This window comes from Parus major, chromosome 4 (assembly GCF_001522545.3).
Source record: "Parus major isolate Abel chromosome 4, Parus_major1.1, whole genome shotgun sequence".
Taxonomy (NCBI): Eukaryota; Metazoa; Chordata; class Aves; order Passeriformes; family Paridae; genus Parus; species Parus major.
The window spans coordinates 37,751,654-37,772,099 of record NC_031771.1 but is presented as its reverse complement, the minus strand read 5'-3'; the positions used below and the strand labels follow the sequence as shown (position 1 = coordinate 37,772,099).

The 20,446-nt window shown below is 36.2% G+C and overlaps 1 protein-coding gene and 1 long non-coding RNA gene across 21 annotated transcripts in view; one reads left to right on the top strand and one right to left on the bottom strand.

Annotated features, from left to right (window-relative positions):
• Positions 1–20,446, top strand: part of SORBS2 (sorbin and SH3 domain containing 2) — a 202,260-nt gene that overhangs the window by 172,037 nt on the left and 9,777 nt on the right. For 7 of the 20 annotated variants that reach the window (XM_033513992.1, XM_033513991.1, XM_019006298.1 and 4 more), the window contains 7 exons: positions 911–963; positions 1,641–1,828; positions 8,322–8,410; positions 10,985–11,031; positions 12,343–12,457; positions 12,553–12,681; positions 13,612–13,815. In XM_033513992.1, the coding sequence (XP_033369883.1) occupies positions 911–963; positions 1,641–1,828; positions 8,322–8,410; positions 10,985–11,031; positions 12,343–12,457; positions 12,553–12,681; positions 13,612–13,815 (825 nt within the window). Of the gene's footprint in view, positions 1–910; positions 964–1,640; positions 1,829–4,059; positions 5,620–8,318; positions 8,411–10,984; positions 11,032–12,342; positions 12,458–12,552; positions 12,682–13,611; positions 13,816–15,984; positions 16,690–16,810; positions 17,600–18,773; positions 18,885–20,446 lie in introns of those variants that run through there. The other 13 variants (XM_033513986.1, XM_015624055.1, XM_015624054.1 and 10 more) reach the window with 5 other exon arrangements.
• On the bottom strand, positions 2,873–4,240 carry LOC107202957. The gene is made up of 2 exons (XR_004497206.1): positions 4,152–4,240; positions 2,873–3,020 (listed from the first exon to the last, which is right to left on the bottom strand). It is a non-coding gene; the product is annotated as an uncharacterized LOC107202957 (long non-coding RNA).

Genomic DNA, 20,446 nt, shown 5'->3' with positions numbered 1-20,446 from the left:
ATGCATTGAAAAATCCAACAAGACTCTCTCTAAGGGGGAAAAATATTTCCTGCACCTTAGAAATCTGTATGATAGTTCTGTTTCTAGTCCATTGGGTTATGGAAAGCTGAAATGACATGCCAGGAACTTGAAAGAAGTTTAATTCTTGAACCAGACTGCCATGTACCCATGAACATATACCCCAGGAACCATACAGTTCATTTTAGAATCATACCTGGTTACCAGAAAAGTAATATTACTTAATTCTGACTGAAGGCTTGAAATGGTTGATTTAGAATCAGTAGTCATTCAAGGTTGACTTTGTATTAAAAATACAATTATGGAAGTTCGATCTCCCAGTGTTCATGCAGTAGCTACATCTGCAACTCCATAAGCAATGACTAATGTTCTGTGATGAGAACTGTTCTTACCAGGGTTATAAGGTATATAAGGCCAGTTGCTGACCACAAACGTCATGGGATTGACAAAAGTTTCTTGCTATAATTGACTGTGGGATTTCGGTGAGTAACTGAGGGATGAGGAGAAACTTTGCAGATCTCACATGGACATGAAGGAATAATTTTCAGATTTTTATGTTTTTATAGTAAAGATTTGTTTCATCTGTTCTGTTTCTGGTTTTGAAAAGTGTATAGAAAAGCATGATTTGGGCTCATTACTTAGCAGTGCTTTAAGGAAAAAAATATTACTTAAGTAGAATAGGAAATGAAATCTAATGATGCTTTTTAAAAGCTGCATAATTTATTCTCATGAAATGTTGCCGTGTCTGTGATGGAGTGCCCAGGATGTTAACCATCATGGCTGTTGTTATAGGATTTGCCACAGAGTAACAAAGAGTCATCAAACATGATAAACAAAAATTGTCACTCTTTTTTCAAATAAAACATAACAATCCATGCGTTTGTTTTCACAGGCTTCCTTGTATCATCACTATTCAACAGACAGAGGCCTGGACAGGCCCTCCAGGTAAGAAATACTATCTATTACTTCAACAGACACAGATTATCCAGCCTGATGGTCTTCTTTGGGACCTGAAATCAACAGATTTTGTGAAGAGTCATATTTTAACATTCACCTTGTGAGCTACTGGCAAATTAGATGCTTGGAGAGAGTGTTGATTTTGATACTGATGTGTAGATTTTATTTTAGTTTTACAAGGACTTAGTGTTTACATTCAAATTAACCATACTGTGTTCTGGGTCTTTCCACTAGCATCCCAAAGCTTCTCTTTCAACAGCAGTGATTTATTCTTTACCCTTATTGCCTGCAGAATATTCAGTGTTGTTTTCCTAAGCATGATGCCTTGACTGTTCTTGGTCTCTGTCTTTTTCCTATCTTTGCACTTAAATTCTAGTTGCAAAAAATAGTCTAAAATAACTCAATGCATTTATTTCAAAGAAAATTGCATAGTAATGTTGTGTAAAACTTTAAAACAATCAGGTTAAGAACAAATCAATCTTTTCACTGAGAAATAGGCTGTAAGATGTGTAAGACCAGTGCTTCTTCCCTTTATGTGCTTTTCATTTATTTATTTTGGCATTTTTTAATCTATAAACCAATAATTTAATTGTGACCTTACTTCTTAGATTCCTGAATTCTGATCTCAGAATCAGACTGCCACTGATACTGCTTTTTTTCTGTAGTTCTGCAAGCACTGCGAGTGACTACAGAAAGCGAAGGAAGTCAGAACCTGCTGTAAGTCATCAGAGAGCACACAGTGATCAGAACGCCAACAGACCTAACCTGGGCCCTACAGACACACAGGGCCCATCTACCACCCTTAGGAAGCCTTTAACTAGCTCATCTCCTTCTTCTCCATCAAGAGCAAAAGGTAAGAGGAGAGCATTTTAGTTAGCAGAAAACCACTGATGATGTGCTGTACCATGTGTTGGTAGCAATAGCCTCCTGCTGCTCGGTGTGTTGCCCCAGGGAATGTGATGTGAGGGGCCTTTCATGAAAGGCTAACTTGTTTACTCTTATGGGTGTAATTTTAAGCTGAAAAGGTGGATTTGTAACAAAAGTTTTCCAGTTTCAACTGCTTGTTCTAACAAAAGAGAATTGACTAAAAGACTATGATATGAATTCTACCACAATATATAAACATTTTTTTAACTCTACTACTTTACTAGACTATTGTGATTTTAGTACTAGTTTTATTAGATTGACAAAGTAAATCAAGACAAATAACCCATAAGATTAAAGATGTGTTTCCAGTACAGTAGACCTTTTGAATACATAGCTGATATCTTAGACATTGTCAGTTACCAGGACCTAATGTAATCAAGCAAATAGCCATAGTTATCAGGACCTAATTTAATCACAAAAGCATCCATAGTCTGATTTTTTTTACTTTCTAAATCCTTGGAAGTATTTAGTACAGTTGATGCAATATAATTAGCTTGTTTTTGGCAAGTAACTCACCATCCTGTTACTGTTTTCCACATCTCCCCAGGAAAGAGATCACAGAGTCAGTTGTTCATTTGGGTTTGGAGGTTTGGATGGATTTTTCTAGAAAGACAAAAAACTTCCAGCAAAGCATAAAATAGAATTAATATATAGTATAATACTGCATAGAATATGTCTGCTTCTGTTCAAATTATTAATATTATTATCTCAATTGCTCTGTTTTGTAGCTATACTAATCAGTAAACCTCTGTAAAAGTAAATTCTCAGTGAAAAGAACATAATATCCAGGCTGCAACAGAATGTGTCAAAGAAAAGCAGTGAGGAGCATTTAAGAGTGAGGTGGTTGAAAAGTAAATGTATTTTAAACATTTAAAACCTTAAAGTGTTATAGCAGTAATTTTAGAAGTGGATTAACTCATCCATTTGGTTTACCAGGCCAGGCAGTAAAAAATTGATAAAGTCCACTTGCCTGCATGTGACTTTGACTCCACCACCAATAACAAGCACTGAGTATAACTTCAGAACTTCCTGTGTTTGAAAATCCTTCCATTAAGAATATATTCCACAGCCAATTAGCTTTCAGAAGATGACACTGTTCTCTCCCAGTGTTATGACCCCTGTAGAACATTAAATTTTCTTGAAATTAACCGATTTGTTAAAGAAGGAGCACATTATAAATTATTTGATCGGCATGAATTTTGAACCCAAATCAAATCTAGATTCAGGTTTTTTTCTAGAAAGCAGACTGAGCTGTTTGAAGCATCATTCCTGAACTGAATGTTGCCACTTGAGACCATTCTTGAAAGTTCAGTACAATTATGAAAGACCACCATTCCGAATTTGTCTCATAGTGTCTTCTAGATTTACCATGCACATAAAAATATGTCTTAAAGCTTGAAAACTCAGGCCTTTGTCATGGAAGTCAGTCTAAGGGTTATTTTTACTTCTACATTGTGGTTAGGCTCAGTAAACTGATGCACCTTCCTTTACACTTGCATAGCACTTCCTGAGCTGCCTTGTTCTGACCTGCAAGAGCTGTACAAAACACTGCTTCCTTCAGTGCTATCACACAGGGAAGGAGCAGGCTACCTGTGAATGACTTGGAGAAATTTCCTATTTGATCTGATACAAAGATTTATTTTTATTTTAACCATATTTAGAATATTTGGATGCTGTGAACTCTGAGCATTATACAGGTTAAAAATCCTAAACAACTTTTTCAGAATGCCCAGGTAGAAAAATCAGTATTACCCAGAGGTCTAGATTTGTTGTATGGCTTCATCTTTAAATCCTTTGCAGCTTTTATTGTCTGTTAACCTGCTTAAAAATCCCAATTAATCCCCAGTTAATGCCTGGTTTTTTATGTTGCTTTGATGGCAGGGGTTGTGGAAGAGATAACATCTCTGTAATTAACAAGGAATTCTTTTTGTTGTTCAAATTATGATGAGTGCATTTTTGCAGCTGGAAAATAACTTAATTATTAGTTCTGCTGTCCTAGGCTGTAACAAACTATGTGCTGACCTAAGCTAATAGATGCACTAATTGCTCTCTCTTTTCTAGTCTTTCTAATACTTACTGATGCTAATTCCAACTTTCTGAATCTTTTAATTTCTGGCAATGTCTCTTTTTTACCATGCTGCTCTATGGATTATAAAGGTGGGGATATTAGCAAAGTATATCCATCCCTTTTAAGTTACTCGGTGCACAACCACAACACCTCAAGTGAATTAGATTACTGTAGCACTTACAGACAACATTTAGCTGTTCCAAATGATTCAAGAAGGGCAACCAGCTACAAGAATGGCTGGCAAATGACTCGCCAAAATGCAGAAGTCTGGAGTAGCACAGAGGAAACCGCTTCTCCAAAGAGGAAATCTCGTAGCTGTGACGACCTCTTAACAGATGATCACGATAGCTATCCCGATGCACAGGCCAAGGCTGAAAGCATGGGCTCTCTGTTATGTGAGGAGGACTCCAAAGAAATTTGCTCAATGAACTGGAACTCCCCTTATGTTGAGGGCCGTGGTAGTGGTAGGTCAAGAGTTCGTCACAGATCTGCACACGATGCTCCAGGTTTCCTGAAGATGTACAAAAAGATGCACCGCATCAATCGCAAGGACTTGATGAATTCTGAGGTGATTTGTTCTGTCAAGTCCAGAATACTGCAGTATGAAAAAGAACAGCACAAAGGTATTCTTCAAGGCTGGAGAGAGTCTTCTACTGAGGAGGTGCCCAGAGACATGGTGCCAACCAGAATATCTGAATTTGAAAAGTTAATTCAGAAGTCAAAATCAATGCCGAACCTTGGTGATGACATGTTGTCAACTGTTACATTAGAGCCTCCTAAAAATGGCTTGTGTCCAAAGAGGCGATTTTCTATCGAATCCCTGCTGGAAGAAGAAACTCCAGTCAGACATCCCTCTCAGGTACAACGGAGCTACAAGTCTAAAACCCTGGTGCCAATTCATATTGAAGTGACCAGTGATGAGCCACAACGATCACATATAGATTTTTCAGACAGCGATCAAGATGGAGTGGTTTCTGATCTCAGTGACTTCATCCAGATAGAGGGTTCATCCTTTTGTAGTGAAAGTGACTTCGATCACTTTTCCTTCACTTCATCTGAAAGCTTTTATGGATCAGGCCATCACCACCACCACCATCACCACCACCACAGGCATCTCATCAGCTCCTGCAAAGGGCGATGCCCAGCATCCTACACCCGCTTCACCACCATGCTAAAACATGAAAGGGCTAAGCAAGAAACCACTGAGGATCCAAGGAGACAGGAAGCAGAATCTGGCCTGTCTAAGATAGCATTCCTCGTCAGTCCAGTGCCTTTCCGCAGGAAAAAAAGTGCAGCTCCTAAAAAACAAACTGAAAAGAAAAAATGCAAGTCATCTGTATTTGAAGCACTAGATTCTGCACTTAAAGACATCTGTGACCAAATTAAAGCTGAAAAAAGGCGGGGAAGCTTGCCCGACAACAGTATATTACACAGACTTATTACTGAGCTGCTTCCAGACATTCCAGAAAGGAATTCATCTCTTAAAGCTCTGAAAAAGAGTCCCACGCACCAGCCTTTTCATCCACTGCCTCAAGATGGTGCTATCCATTGTCCACTGTACCAGAATGATTGTGGAAGATTACCTCTTAGTGCCTCTTTTCCAGACATGGATGCAACTAACAACAATGATAGTGCACTGTGTTTCCAAGGTGGATTAACTTTCTTCCTCTATCCTTGTGATTGACTTATCCAACCTTACTCCCTGTGTTTCCCACCCTTTCTCATTCCACTTTGTGTCGTCTATAAGAGGCTTTCATCCCACAAAATTCTTAGTGAAGGACATCATTTTCACATAGGTGTTGAGGATAGATAAATCTGCTGTCTATTCACAAAATACAGTAAACAGGACAACTGAAGTAGCAGTGCATTTCAACTAATTGAAACTAAATTAGTTCTATAAATTATAATGATGTTATTAAGCAGTAAATTCATGCATCATAAGATGCTGGTCAAAATGAAAACAATATGCAGATAACCCTTTATCACTAAAAAAAAAAAAAAAAAAGAATCTAAATCTAAAATGTGTTTTACTACATAATTTTGTTAAATTCTGTTAATTCTGCCAATATCTTAGAAAGTTGATTCTGTTTCCTTATGAATCCACTGCTTTGTGTTACTTTGTGAATAGATGTTAATGTCATTTTAGGAAGTTTCCATTTCCACTGTTCAAACAATACAATTTCCAATTTCTGTGGCAGCAAAACTAATTTTTTCCATAGAATTTTAAAATGTCTATGAATTTTTGAGACATTTCCTGTCTTCTTAGAAGGGAATTTCTCAATAATAAAAACTTGAATTAAATTGTCAGGATAAGTATGACCAATCTGTTTTTTAAAGTCACTGCTTTGAATAGTTTGTTGCTCTGCTTCTTTTTTTTCTTTTTTTCTTCTTTTCTTCTATTTTAATCAAAAAAAGAAAAAATAACTTGAAAGATATTCTTGAAATCCCATGTGGATGTAAGAGAGAATTTCTTTAATATAGAAACTGTGCAATATTTGATCAGACCCATCTAATCCTTATTCTCACGTATTTTTGTGTAACTTTAGCAAGAAGCACAATAATAAATATTTCAAGAGAAATCAGAATTGAAGCTATTACCATCTTTTCTTAACTTGTTCTAATGGACACATTTAGAATAAAAAATTTGGTAAAAAAACAGCTATAAAATACAGTTCAGAATTGGTCATACTCGAGGCCTGATCATGATTAACCCTGGCAGACAATACTACACGATGAGTGTGAAATTGTTGAAAAATGTTCTGGTCACGTATTATAGTTGCTAAATGAGAATTTTACAGTCTGTGAAAATAAGGAAATCCATAGTGTAAAGGAAATACGGATTTCTAATAGCTTTTGCAGCTATGAAGGAGCCTGGTATGAGGAAAGCAATACACTCTGTCAACATTAATATCCCTAAAGTAGCGTGGAAAATGAGTAAAACAGAATATTCCGTTAATTTCCATCAGCACCAGTCATGGCTGAGCTCTGCTTCTAATCAAGTTTCGGGTTCTGTTGGATCTGTGTGTGTCTCTTACTGCCATACAGACACCTGAAGGTCATAGCAGATGACTGGAAACTACCAATTTTGATTGCACAAGGAGCTGCAGAGAAAAAAAATGAAAATATTTGTCGTAAAGCTCCTGCATTTTCACTCCTTTCCAGTATCCTTCTCTTATTGCTAGAAATTTTTAAAAAAATAAAAATAGATGTGTTTGGGGTCATTGTATCTTTACGTTTATGCTGTAGATGTATATCCTCATTCAGGATTATGTGCCACGTCAAAAAAGCTGTCCAGAACTGGGGCTATAAGATACTGGCAATGACATGCTTACAACCAATGAAATAAATAATAAAATTATCTCTTTACCTCTTTACCTCCATTTTATTTATCAATAGCCCCAAGTTTTTGTGGCTTAGCCAACAACCAATTAGAATGGATGAAATGCTTTCAATTCTTTTCTTTGTTCCACTTCTTTTTCTTTAGAAATGTATGAGCTTGGTAACAATAGATTGTGGGAATGATGTCAAAGACAAACATGAATCACATTTCCACTAGAAAGTACCACTGTGGTAGTAGGAGACTAAAACAGTGCATCTCAGAAGTTAAGAGGCAGTTCATTAAATAGTTCTATTTTCATTTCACACTGAGAACTTGCAGAGCTATAGAACATGTAAGATTTTGATTTTATCCTTATTAAAGCATGAGAAAATATTCACCATTCTGTGATAAACATTGGTAAACTGTGCTTTAGAAAAAGTCTGCCACATAGATTGGTAACTAATATGATTTGCATTCCATCTCTTAAAACAGAGTTGTTTTTATGAAGTAACATCCTTTTAAATTCCCTTGTGCTGCCTAACATGTGCCCCTGGTAAAGTAGAACTGCATCTTAGATCACTTAGGAGGAAACAATGTTTGTTCACATTTTGTCATTGAAGCATGCTTGAATCATGTGTTGTGCATGTAATTATGTGTTTACATTGTTGGCATTCCAAAACAATGTCATGCAGCCTGATGAAGTCCAAGTACTGCTGTCATGTCTTCCACTTGGCCCAGTAGGGGAGCATCCCTTTCCACAGTGAGGCATAAATATGCTCTTTTGATCCTCTGGCATCTAGTTTCTTCTGCTCTGGATCAGAGGACGGCCTTAGCCTTTGCTTAAAGTTAGTATTTATTTTATTTTTTTTCCTTTAAAGGTACTCTTAACCATCATATCATGTGCTTTTCTTTCTATTAAATGTAAAATAATAGATTTCAGTATCTCTTCACCCCTCTAAATGAAAGCAAGCAGCATCACAGATTTGAATGGGTTTGTTTATCATAGTTTCACATAATTTCTGTTTTCAGTAGACCAGGAGTCTCCTGGAAGCTATTCTTCTGCTTTCACTGATGTGGGAAGATGTACTCCAAGGGAGAGAAGAGGAACTACAGACAAAGAGGTAGTGATACAATAATAAATAATGCAGCAATATCCATATGGAAAATTGGTAACATATTTAAGACAAGATTTGTGTTGGTTTTAAGAAATTATAATAATGCAGACAAAAGGAACAGCATCTTCCTTTTTCATTAAGAAGATTGGTACTTCAATAAATTCAAATAATATCAAGCTTTGTAAGATAAACTGTATTCTTCTGTTTATTATTAAATAGATATTGACATAAATTCACTATTTATTGATCAGCTCTGTCACAGCTGATTGGACTGTGTGTTTGGAACAGAGAAAAATAACAGATGTGACTGGGGAAAGGCTTTTTAGAAACCCAAAGTATTACACAAATACTTTGTGTATACAAAGTATTCCACAAACTGCCTTGGTAGTTTCAAAACTGATACAAAACATCAATATTTCACCATTATTTCTGTTTGGAAAGCAAACCACTGCTGTTAGTGGACTAGACAAAACCAGTTATCCTAAGAGCAATTTCTAACATCTGTAGCAGTTGGTGGGTGTAATTAGATACTGACTGCTTGTAGTCATGCTTTGGAAGAGGAAATGGAAGCAGGTATACCAGCTTTAAAGTAACACAAAGCATCACTGAAAAGTATATATTAAAAAATAAAGTATATCATTCTGTATCTTAAGAATGCTTATAGATCTAGAATTATAAATGCTCTCCAAATAACATAAAAGATTACTGTATTTTAATTGCTAATATATAAGATTTTGTTCTTGGCTATATATACTTTGATAAATGGTGGTATGGTTAGAACTGAATTCAGATCCATTTATACCCCACTGAAATGCTTTTATTGCTGTAATTAGATTAAAAGTCTGATTTTTTTACAAAAGACTTCTCATTACAAAATACAGGCTTAAAAATTCTAGGAGCCATGTTGTGTGCTTCTGTTGAAGAATCTTGTGACATGGAAAGTCATCTTTAAGTTTGAAAATACATAAAATACTTAAATTACAAGCCATTTTTAAGATCACTTTAAAAGTTTTAAAAATATGAAAGAGGAAAGGCATCTCTGTTTCCAGTATGTTTTATACATTTCAAAGTATTTTGTATTTAAGCAGCTCCACTGTTCTTTTAATATCCACTTTTTCTGCTATTTGCTTTGGTAGTTACAATGTATCTACATTTGTAGATGTATTTACAATGTACAGGACCAGCTGTATCAAAATCAGGAAAGACTGAATAGGGTTTAGCTACAGTTGATATGAATCATATGTTGATATGAATATCCCCCCTGCCTAAAAGACCATTTTTAATAACAGCAAGGAACAGAAAAATGCTTTTAAATTTAGGCTATCTTATTTGAAAGAGATCTGTAATGAAAAATTTTATTAGTATTGCAAAATTCAAGTTGACATCATCCCTATAATAACTTCAGTGACTTCTTATTATAGTGAAGACAATTCTGTAGGTGTGCTAGATTTGCTAGTCTTAAAATGACAAGAAGTGAGAGAATCAAGTCATGAACACAGGGCCTGGAATAAAGGTAAAATGCAAAATTTTTAAGTGTCCATTTTTATTCCTGTCATAAAAAGATGTGCACCTTTACTTCATGACAAGTAGTATCTCTCATAAATAGCATAATCAGCTCATTTTATTCACCAGTACATCCTAGAGAGGCATATTTTAGCATGGGGCAATCTGATCTTACTTGCAGAGAAAGACTAAATCGCTTTGAACAAATGCCCTCATGTGGTTCTACTTATCACTTCCTACCAAGTATCTGGCTACTTGTCAGATGCAGACAGTCCATGAGTGAAGCTCTTGGGTCAGATCACAGTTTATATTTTCATTACAGCTTTGAAAACAGTGAAAATGTGTCATCCATGCAGGTGAGGAAAGTTAGGGCTGTTTTACAGGGGCTTTTTTTGAAACAATATTGAGCTTACATGTACTTGGTGACAGAACTTGATAAATGTATGAAAGAAATGTTATAATGTCATTGCCTATGATAGCAAGAGAGCTGCACAGATGACTCAGATCACCTCCAGTCCTGTGCTTTCTTAAAACTATGAATGTAATTATAGAAATTAAAAATATTCCAGCCATTTCCAGCTGTCAGAGTATATATACGCACATACATATAAATGTAATGCATCATCTGCAATTGAAATTAGCCTACAGATAACAAGTTTAACATAAAAGACACCTAAAATACTACAGAATATTATTTTTTGTAATAAATTTAATTAAAGTAATTAAATACAACAGAATATTAATGTGTATTTATGTTGTACCTAGAGATCTAGTTGCCTGCAAGTCACATTGACACAGTTAACTTTTTTTACTTAGTTTGGTACTTCTCTTAAACTTCAAATTGCAAAGTAGTCTGCATTAGAACTTACCTCTTTCTGTTTTTAGAACAGTAAGTCCCAAACACTTAACTGCCTAAAAAAAGAAATACATATATTTAATTGTATTAAATATTTCTTCAAGAACCACTGTAAAGATCATCCTTTTCTTTTTGGATCTTGGTCATCTTTTAAAAATTGAAACACATTTATCATATAGTAATACTACCTGAATATATTAATCATTTTGCCTGTTTTTCAGAAACTGCCAGCTAGAGCTGTATATGACTTTAAGGCTCAAACTTCTAAGTAAGTACTAGATGTTTGTTCATTTAAGAATTCGCAGTTCAAGCAAACTCTTTCTACCACCTAAATGGTGTTCAAGCCAGTTTCAACAGCAAATTCCATGCACACAAGAACCCTGCTTGCTGTCACAGTAGTCCCTGCATTAACAAACTGTGTGAGAAGTTACTTTTTAATAAAATTATCTTAAATTACTATATTCTTAATTGTACATGTTTGAGCACATGAATAGCTGTGCATCTTCAGCCTTCTAAAGCACAGGTTGTGAGGGACATACACTGAATGCTCTTTGTTGGGAATTACATTTAGGTGACAGAGGGTAAATTGCTTAAACTACTGTCATAGATAATGAGTTTATCAGAAGTCTAGTCTGTGTAATGCTTCAGCCTCTTCCTGTCTGTCTTAACGTGCACAGGCTTTCTGCAGGATGTGGTAAGACACATACCAACACAAAAAGCAGTGGTCCATAACAAAAGATTGGGAACCACTGATATAGGATATGAGAGAGTCAAAGCAGAATGTCTACAAGTCTTTTCTGCTGTTCTTCCAATGATCCAAGACATTTAAACCATCTTTAGATATGACCAAACATTGACACTAGAATTACATTAGCTTTTTCGGGACAAAACTCACAGCTGAAATTACCAGAGCAGCACATTAGCTCTTCAAAAACCAAATGGATGATACAGCAAAGATCTCCTGAGCCAAGATCTGAAAATATTCTTAATGATTTTAAAAAGTCCCTTTTTTGGTATCTAACATTTAACATATCACAGTCTCTGAGTATCAAGAAATGGTGAGAACATAATCCTGCAGTCTTCATGCTTCTGAATAGCTGTTATGAAAAAAAATGTGTAGACCAGAAGCACACAAAGCTGTTATGCTGCAGAAAGGTAGTGACAGGCCACATAGATGTGGAATACACTCTGCTTTCCCTCCTGTATTCATAAAGAACACACCAAGTACCCCTCTGATGCCTGTCATAAAATCAGTACCTAAACAGGTGATCCTAAAGACATCATACTTGCATGCAGACATCGTAAGTGGTCTGGTGGTAACTAGCAATACATCCATGGAATCACAATGTAAAACAGGCCTTTGTAACCTATACATACTGCATGGGATTCATAAATGCAAGCCATTTGATTTTATATGGTATGATAACTGGTAAATGTACCACAGCTGTGACACTCTTTATTCAAATGTTTAGTTGTTACATTCTGTTTCAGTTACAAACTGTAATGATCTCAGGAACCATGCAGGGAGAAGAGTTAAATGTAAAGCTATAAACATCTGATATAAATAAATTTGTTACAGAGAGCTGTCCTTTAAGAAAGGAGATACTGTCTATATCCTCAGGAAAATTGATCAAAACTGGTATGAGGGTGAGCACCATGGAAGAGTTGGAATATTCCCAATTTCTTATGTTGAGGTTTGTTCTTTGTTTTAATTCCTTTAATTAATTTGGGTAATAGGTCCACAAACCACATGAGTATGATGAAAATGTGGGTTTTTCTTTTTCCTTAGAAACTTTCTCCCCCAGAAAAAGCACAGCCTGCCAGGCCACCTCCCCCTGCACAGATTGGAGAGATTGGGGAAGCTGTTGCCAAATATAATTTCAGCGCAGACACAAATGTGGAGTTATCACTTAGAAAGGTACAGTTGAGAGCTATCTTCCATCAAAATACCATTATAATGTCTCCTGCTACACAGAATCAATATATAGGTAAATACTGTGCTTTGTGCACTACTGCACTACAGATCTGCAATGCCCAAAGCACTGCCATGGTAGGAAATTCTAACATTAATAACTTGATTGTTTGTCTCAGCTACCAAGTACTGCAAATACTGAAAATACTGTAAATGTGTTGTGCTTTTAATTGGGACTGTGGCAGAGTAGGTGCAGAATAAACAGAAAATTACAGAAGATAAAAGATACCAAAAAAAAGCCTCAGAGATATTTTTGTGAATGTAAATATTTTATTTAATAACAGTTCTCTGTTTATAATGTTCTATTATCTTTCCTATGCATATCCTGGTCACTATGCCAGATTGAACATAAGCAAAATAATTGTTTAATTTCTAAAGTTTGTTAGACACTGGAATATTAATACTGTGGAGAAACTTTATTATTGCAGATATTAAATACTTAATATTAAGTTGTAAGTAGTATGTACTTCTCATCCACTGGGAAGTTCTGCCCCTTTTTTTTTTTTTCTTTTTTTTAAGGAGTTCAGAAAAAATGGGCATTACCTTGTAGTTTGGCTAACAACTAAAACAGGTTATGTTCCAAAGAAAACTATTAATGTTAATCTCCCAAGCAAGAGGAGGGGACTACATGAGATTCCCCTCAGATAAAAGAACAACATTTTCAGTCCATGCCTAACCCCTCATTTTACTGGAATGGTAGTTTTATATATGGCTGTTATTAATGGGAGGAAAAATGAGAAAATGGAGATGATGCTCAACACTGATGGGAAACAGCACTGTAGGGAAGATACTATTATGTGTTAAAATAATACCTGCTATGTACAAAATTAACTTTCAAATGTATGTGCTGATAACTTATTTCATAATGCATTTCAGGGAGACAGAGTAATTCTTCTTAAGCGAGTTGATCAAAACTGGTATGAAGGTAAAATACCAGGAACCAACAAACAAGGCATCTTCCCTGTTTCCTATGTAGAAGTCATCAAAAAGAATCCATCAAAAAATGTTGATGACTATCCTGACCCTCCAATACCACAAAGCTATTCTAGTGACAGAATACATCATTTAAGTTCAACTAAGGTAAGGATTTTCTGATGTTAGCTGCAACCCCTAGAGTGGGTTTAGAAGGACTTGTAATTTTTTTGTTAGTGTTATACATAACTTAGGCATTAAGTACATAACATTTTTTTTCTTGCACAGGTAGAATTGCATTACTATGTTATTAATAAATTATTTTTTATAGACAAGTGTGTCTCACATTCTGCCAGGATTTATGCTCTTTTCTTCATTGGCTATTACATTATTTTTAATAGAGACAGGCCAAATTTGGGCAGAAAAGTCAAGTCAACAGAAAAATTTATTTGGGAATCTTAGCAAGATTTTGAGCATTAAGGGTATACCTAGCAGACTTCTAACAGTAAAGTGTGAAGACATTCCCATAACACAGCTGTCCTAAAAGCCTACAGTTCCATAAGCATGCAGGACAAAGTTTACCAAGACCAGTTCTCTACCTTTTGAAGCAAAGGAGAACAGCCAGTGATTCTGTACCAAAACCTTCCTCCTATTGCTGATCAGCTGAGGAGGAGGCTGTTGGTACATTCTTCGGAGTGGTACAAACTGACAGTATTGTTTCATTTAGGAGTGAGTAGATTGTCATCACATTGTCAATGAACTTGGATTCAGACCTTTATGGTTGTATATTTTTCACACCAAATGTGTATCGTAGGTTCCATCACAAATCATACTACAGGATGCTGCAGAAAGATTCCTGTGTTCTGGTTTATGATTCACTTGTGAGGCTTTGCACTCACCTGTGTGGGGAACATAACATTTTTTGGCAGTGACAGAAACTAAGGAAGTTTCTGCATACAAACCATGCTTAGAATTAACATGTTTTCAGTTATTTTGAACACTCAAGATGGAAACTGCCTAGATCTTCCTCTTTACCTTTGTTGCTTATCTCTTCAGTATGGGCAGTAGGTTTTGTGTGTAATTATAAACTTCTTTATACTGCTATCAATCCATCTTTCATTTGGTTTTGTCTCCTTTTCTACTATGATCTACTTCCATACTTGGTGGTCATCCACGTGCTTTAACTTTGAAATAAGGTCCACATTTACTTACTGCCTTGGGGTTGTAAAAAGCTACCAAAATATGTCATTTACAGGCAACAGTATCTTCTGAAAATATTTCTTATTACTACGTATTGGTTGGCTTGGGACAGAATGCTAGAACAGGTCTTGTCTGGTTTTCCAGAATGTGTCACAACAGAGAATGAGATCCTATCTCTTCTATTCCCACAAAACTGTTCAAGTAACATCATATTCTGTAGCTGCCAACTGAGGTATTCATAAGCTAGGGCCCCTTATTGTTACAGGAATCCAGAGGGTCCTGAAGACAAGTCAAGACTATGAGGCATCTTAAGTGCTTCATATTCCAGAGATGCCTCTCCCTGTTTTGTATGAAACAGGCTTCTGTCTCAGGTATCCTGCTAAAGCTCCATGGCCCTTGTTGAGCACAGGTGATGCTTCAGAGCATTTACATCTGTATTACAAAACTACCCTGCCACTATTATTAAGTTAGTTATTCCTAAATCAGTTCATGAGGGAAGGGAATTGGTAGAAGCCTTCTTTTTAACATAGGATACTTCTGCAATAATCAGGTTAAAAAAAAAAAAGACAACTTCCACTGAGACTCTTAAACAGACACATTTTTTCTGGATTCAGCTGTACTCAGAATTGGCAATACCATGAAGAAGATGTTCTAGAATTTACCACACTTTCTGTTACCACTTTCCCTATTCCTCTGGAGTAAAAATGGTTGTCTCCTCAGCAGTATTATTGACCTTAAAACCACAGGTTAGGGGCCCTTGCTTAAGAGGAATGATGAGGGAAAGAGACTGAGTATCTCTGTAAGAGCCTAGCTCTGCTTTAGCAGATTGTATCGATCTATACTGTTTACTTTGGTACAGAAGACTGTGTAACAAAGGTTTGTCTAAGTCTAACATAAAACTGTTTGTCTCAAGAAAACTCAAGCAGAAGGTAAGTAAACTAACCTCCCTATTCTGCAATATTAATGTAGACTTCTGAAAATATTTTTCTCTAGTGCATTAATAATTAAAGTTGGTAGTAGTCCAGATAACTGAGAGGTGTATACCTAATTATTTTGGATAGCTGTAATGATAAAATCAAAATATTTTTTGCTTAGTTTAAATTTTGAGGATTAATAGTAACAAAAATGCATTTTCAGTATTTACTGAAGCAATGGATATCTACTGATGCTGTGTACGTATGACTCACCAGTCTCTCATTCTTAGAAAAGGACGTTTCTTTTACCAGAAGGATACTTCAATCAATATTGTGTAATGGTACTCAAAGCATCCTGCTGTGTACTGTGCTGTCACTATTTTAAAAGCATTGTTGACTGCCTATGTCTAGCTTGACCGGAATGTACCTTTCACAAATGTTGACATCATTTGGAATGAATAGGGTTAATTTTGAAAAACACATTCATTCTGTAGCTGCTCATGCCTTAATAAAAGTATGCAATGTATTAAAGATGTTTCTTAAACATTTACTTAGAACTACTAAGAAGAAGTAGAAATATTTCATTTTAATAATTAGAAATTACCTCAGTTGTTATACTTGGAAAGAAGTATTTAATGACACCTGAAGTGTACTTCTGAAAATGCTATTCTCAAAATAAGAGTAATGGTTTGGGAAATTTTCATTAATATTAACTGTATGATTTAATAACCTTTGACAAGCTCACTAACAGAGCACCATAAGTAACATAACTTTAGCAGATCAAATGCAGTTGCCTTCATGAATGTAATGATTCAAATCTGTCTTAATGTTTGACATTTATGCCCTAAGCCAGAACCTGATAGTTTCATATTTCAAATGTCTTTCCTGCTGTTCTGATTCATGTAGTAGTGATTTCAGACACCCATGGTCACTGAAATTGTACCCTGTAATCCAGATGATGGCACAGACATTTTTCTTTTCCAGTTTACTCATATCCTAATTCTCTGTCATGCTTATCTATCTCAATCCCCATGTTTTTCTTTTTAAAGTTGTCTTCCCAAGCACTGACCCCACCTTCCAGACAACCTCCCTCGTCTTGGTCACACACTGATCAAAAGATTCTCCAGGCTGACTCTAGTGACTTGTTCTCAAGGAGTGCTGGGTTTTCACCTTCAGGCATGCACAGCTTAACTCCTCCATCAGTTCCAGACAGCTTTCTTTGTGACTTAGAAGAACTCAATTCTTTGGCATTAACAGCCTCCCAAACTGTAGCAATCTCCCCAGATAACAGCATTCACCACGTTAAGGATGGTCACTTTGTGCCAAATACAGAGGTGTTTCTCAGCTCTCCTACAGCTCTTCCTCTGTCCTTTCTTGTATCTCCCTCTGTCTCATCTTCAGCCAGCTCATCTCATGACAAAGCATATAAGCATGTCAGCAAAAATACCAAGTTAGGAAAAGATAAAAACTTAGAAGACATAATTGACCCTTTAGTTATTGAAGAATCTAGAGATTTGTCAGATACTACAGGAGAAGGTGAACATGGTGCTATCCATAACATCCCTTCACCATATGAAGAAGGTTCCTTGTCCAGTGTGCTAGCTGCAAGTGCTGAAAATGAAGAGGAAATCTGTACTTCACACCTGTCACTTAATAAAGGGGATCAGTCAGAACCTCAAGAATCAGATTTCTCTGAAGAAACACAAGACACAACAGAAGAACTGACTAGACTGTATATAGATGAGGATCTCATACATGACTATTTAGAATTCCCAATAGCAAGTGGAGAAGATTCTGTGGATTGTTATGAAGGATATACTTCACCAGATATTGATAAGGTATTTTAATTTCTGACAACCCTGACTTCTGTGTTCAGGTAACTTAGTATAATTATACTCTGCCTTGTTTTTACATGTTTGTATTGTGCACAGGCACATGTTACATAACTGCATTTAGAGCAAGCTGGTTTAAGCAGAAAGGTGTCCCTGCCCATGGCAGACTAGATGATCTTTAGGTCCCTTCCCACCCAAACCATTCTATGATTCTATGATTAAAAATTATCAGCATTAGGGGGCAGTCCCTTCTCAGAAGCAGGCATTTGCACCACTGTAAATTCTATTATCTATCAATTATTCTTTTCCCTCCTGTCCTTGTTTGATGAGGAGTTTCTGATGTGAAATACCAGTGAACCATTTCCCTCACTAGCCCGTTGCTTACTGCCCCTTTTGAGAGAGGCCCCAGCAAGCAGATGCTGTCAACAGCCTCCAGAGGGAGGGACATGTGCCTCCTGCAGAGACTCTGTGGCTTGTGCTTCACATGTGTCAGTTCAGCAGCTGATGTATTTATAGAAGGCTCTGTTATGAGGATCTGACTAACAGTAATAGATCAGGTTATGTTTGGCAGTTAGACAAATGCTTCCTCCTGAAGCCCTCCCCAGTTCCTCTTTGGGACAGTACATCACTGAACTATCCCAAATGTGTGCTGGCCATTAAATGCCACAATATAGCTATACAGCTTGTGTAGTTTCCAGCACAGATCTTTTTTTTGTCCAGGACTTACTTCAACAGACTATTCAGGTGCTTTCACTGTCAGCATGCAAGTCAGGTGCTTAGCACAATGTGTTTTAGGCCAAATGTTAAACTATTTAATTACATTTTGCAGTCTACCTCTACCCTTAAATGACCTGAAAACACAGGAGAAAAACTTAAAAATAGAGGTGAAATCCATGGCCACAAATGGCAACTTTTTAATGCTTTCTGAGGCAAGAAATGTCTTCCAGAAAAGTAGATGACTAATAAAAAGATTAGCATGAGATTTGTGGTTGTTCAGGTTAGTTACATGTCTCCTTACTGAGCATTTGACATCCTTCAGCTGATTTTGTAGCACAGTTTTATAGCACAGCTACTTCTCATATTTCTTAAAAATTTAAGCCAGCTCTGCTTTGTGCTGGAACATCAGGAGACTGATCCTCTTTTCCATCTTTCTTTTACTCTTCCATTTCCCTCTGCCAAGGCACCTACTTCCCACTCGGTTCCTACAATATCCCTGCCTACTGCTTCCCTCTCACCTCCTCTCCTCTCTAAACCCTTACATCAGCAGGAGAAAGACTCACTACAGTTAAAGGTAACCGCACCTCTTGAATATGGATTGTTGTAAATCTTCGTGTCTATTAAATAACTGCAAGGCTAACACTGAGTTTGATCTTTGCAGATGTATTGCTTTCTCTACTAATATTAAATAACCTAGGAATTGGAGGATTGATAGGCCTTTTTCAAATGAAACACATGGTAAAACTATAACCATTATGATACAATTAAATAGTTTAAGGAGATACCAATGATAGGAAAGTAGAAAGCCTTCAACTCATTTTCAGATCCATACCAGGACAGCCATTGTAACTTAGTTAATTGATGGAAATAGAACTATATTCAAGTATGCAGAAACTAGATAACATTTGTGTTTCTGTTTTCTATTTTAATCCAAAGCCTGGGAGAAAAGTCATAAATTTCACAGGAAAGCACCACTGCAGAGGGTCATGTTCTAAATACCGATTGTGTTAGTCAAAGGACTAGACAAAGATTATTTCCTCTTCAGGACTACAGTTTGTGTCAGCATTGAAGCTCTGTGGCAGAAAAATAAAAACTTCCTCTAGGAAGACAAAGTTAATTTGCAGTGCTGACTTCCAGAAGATTCATCTGCTCATGAAAAGGAGAAAAAGTCATGTAAAGAGGAAGTATCCTAGAAAAGTGATCATTGCATCATTACATCAGTCATAAATACCCTACCTTTTCTTTTTTTTTTTTTTTTCCTTAAGAGCTACCCCATTTTACAATGTGCATTCACAGAAAACACAGTCATAATGGACTTAAAAAATCTGTTGGGTTTTTTCTGAAGTAGGGAATAGACTTCTTTCCAGGACATGAATCTATCATGAGCTTAGGTTTGTTCCACCTCAAAGAAGGGGTAAAACAGAGTACTGCACTTGCTTCTGCAACTTTTAATAACTTAGCAGTTCATAGAGTGTTTTTGCTTAGCCTAACCAGAAAAATATTCCTCATCTATACTGAAATTCTTTTTTGGTGACCTTTATAGTCTTTGCCCTTATTTAAGCAAGGTGTGTTAATCTGGGCTGAAAATAAATCGAAGGAATATAGATCCTTGAAACTGTATATTGCTCCAATAACTTTTGTTAATTTAAAAATGCATACATGTGTGTACATATATACATATTTATATATATATATATATATATATATATATATGGCTTAAAACTAAATGGAATACAAGGAGCTATGGGTGGGAAGTGTCACTTTGCACTTTGTTGGTGGGAGGGATGTGTCTTCCAAAAGAAGAAGTCTGAAGACACATCCTAACATGTGCTGAAATGCTGACATTTTTCTGCCTCCTTGGCCTCTCTTGGTGTCTTTTTTTGTTGTTCTTATTCACCCCTCTCCTCCTAAGAGGGGGCTGTTTTTTGTTTAGTCACATTCTACTGACAGTCACAAATACCTAAGAAAAGGTTTCTAATATAGCACTACATTCTCCTCACATTCCCCCACAGCTCCCCCCTGTTCATGAGATTTCACATTTGCTGCACACAAACCCCTTAAGAACTGAATTCTGACAAACAAGAAGCTGATTTGTAGTGATGCTAACAAAATGAGGATATTTTCATGAAGTACTCT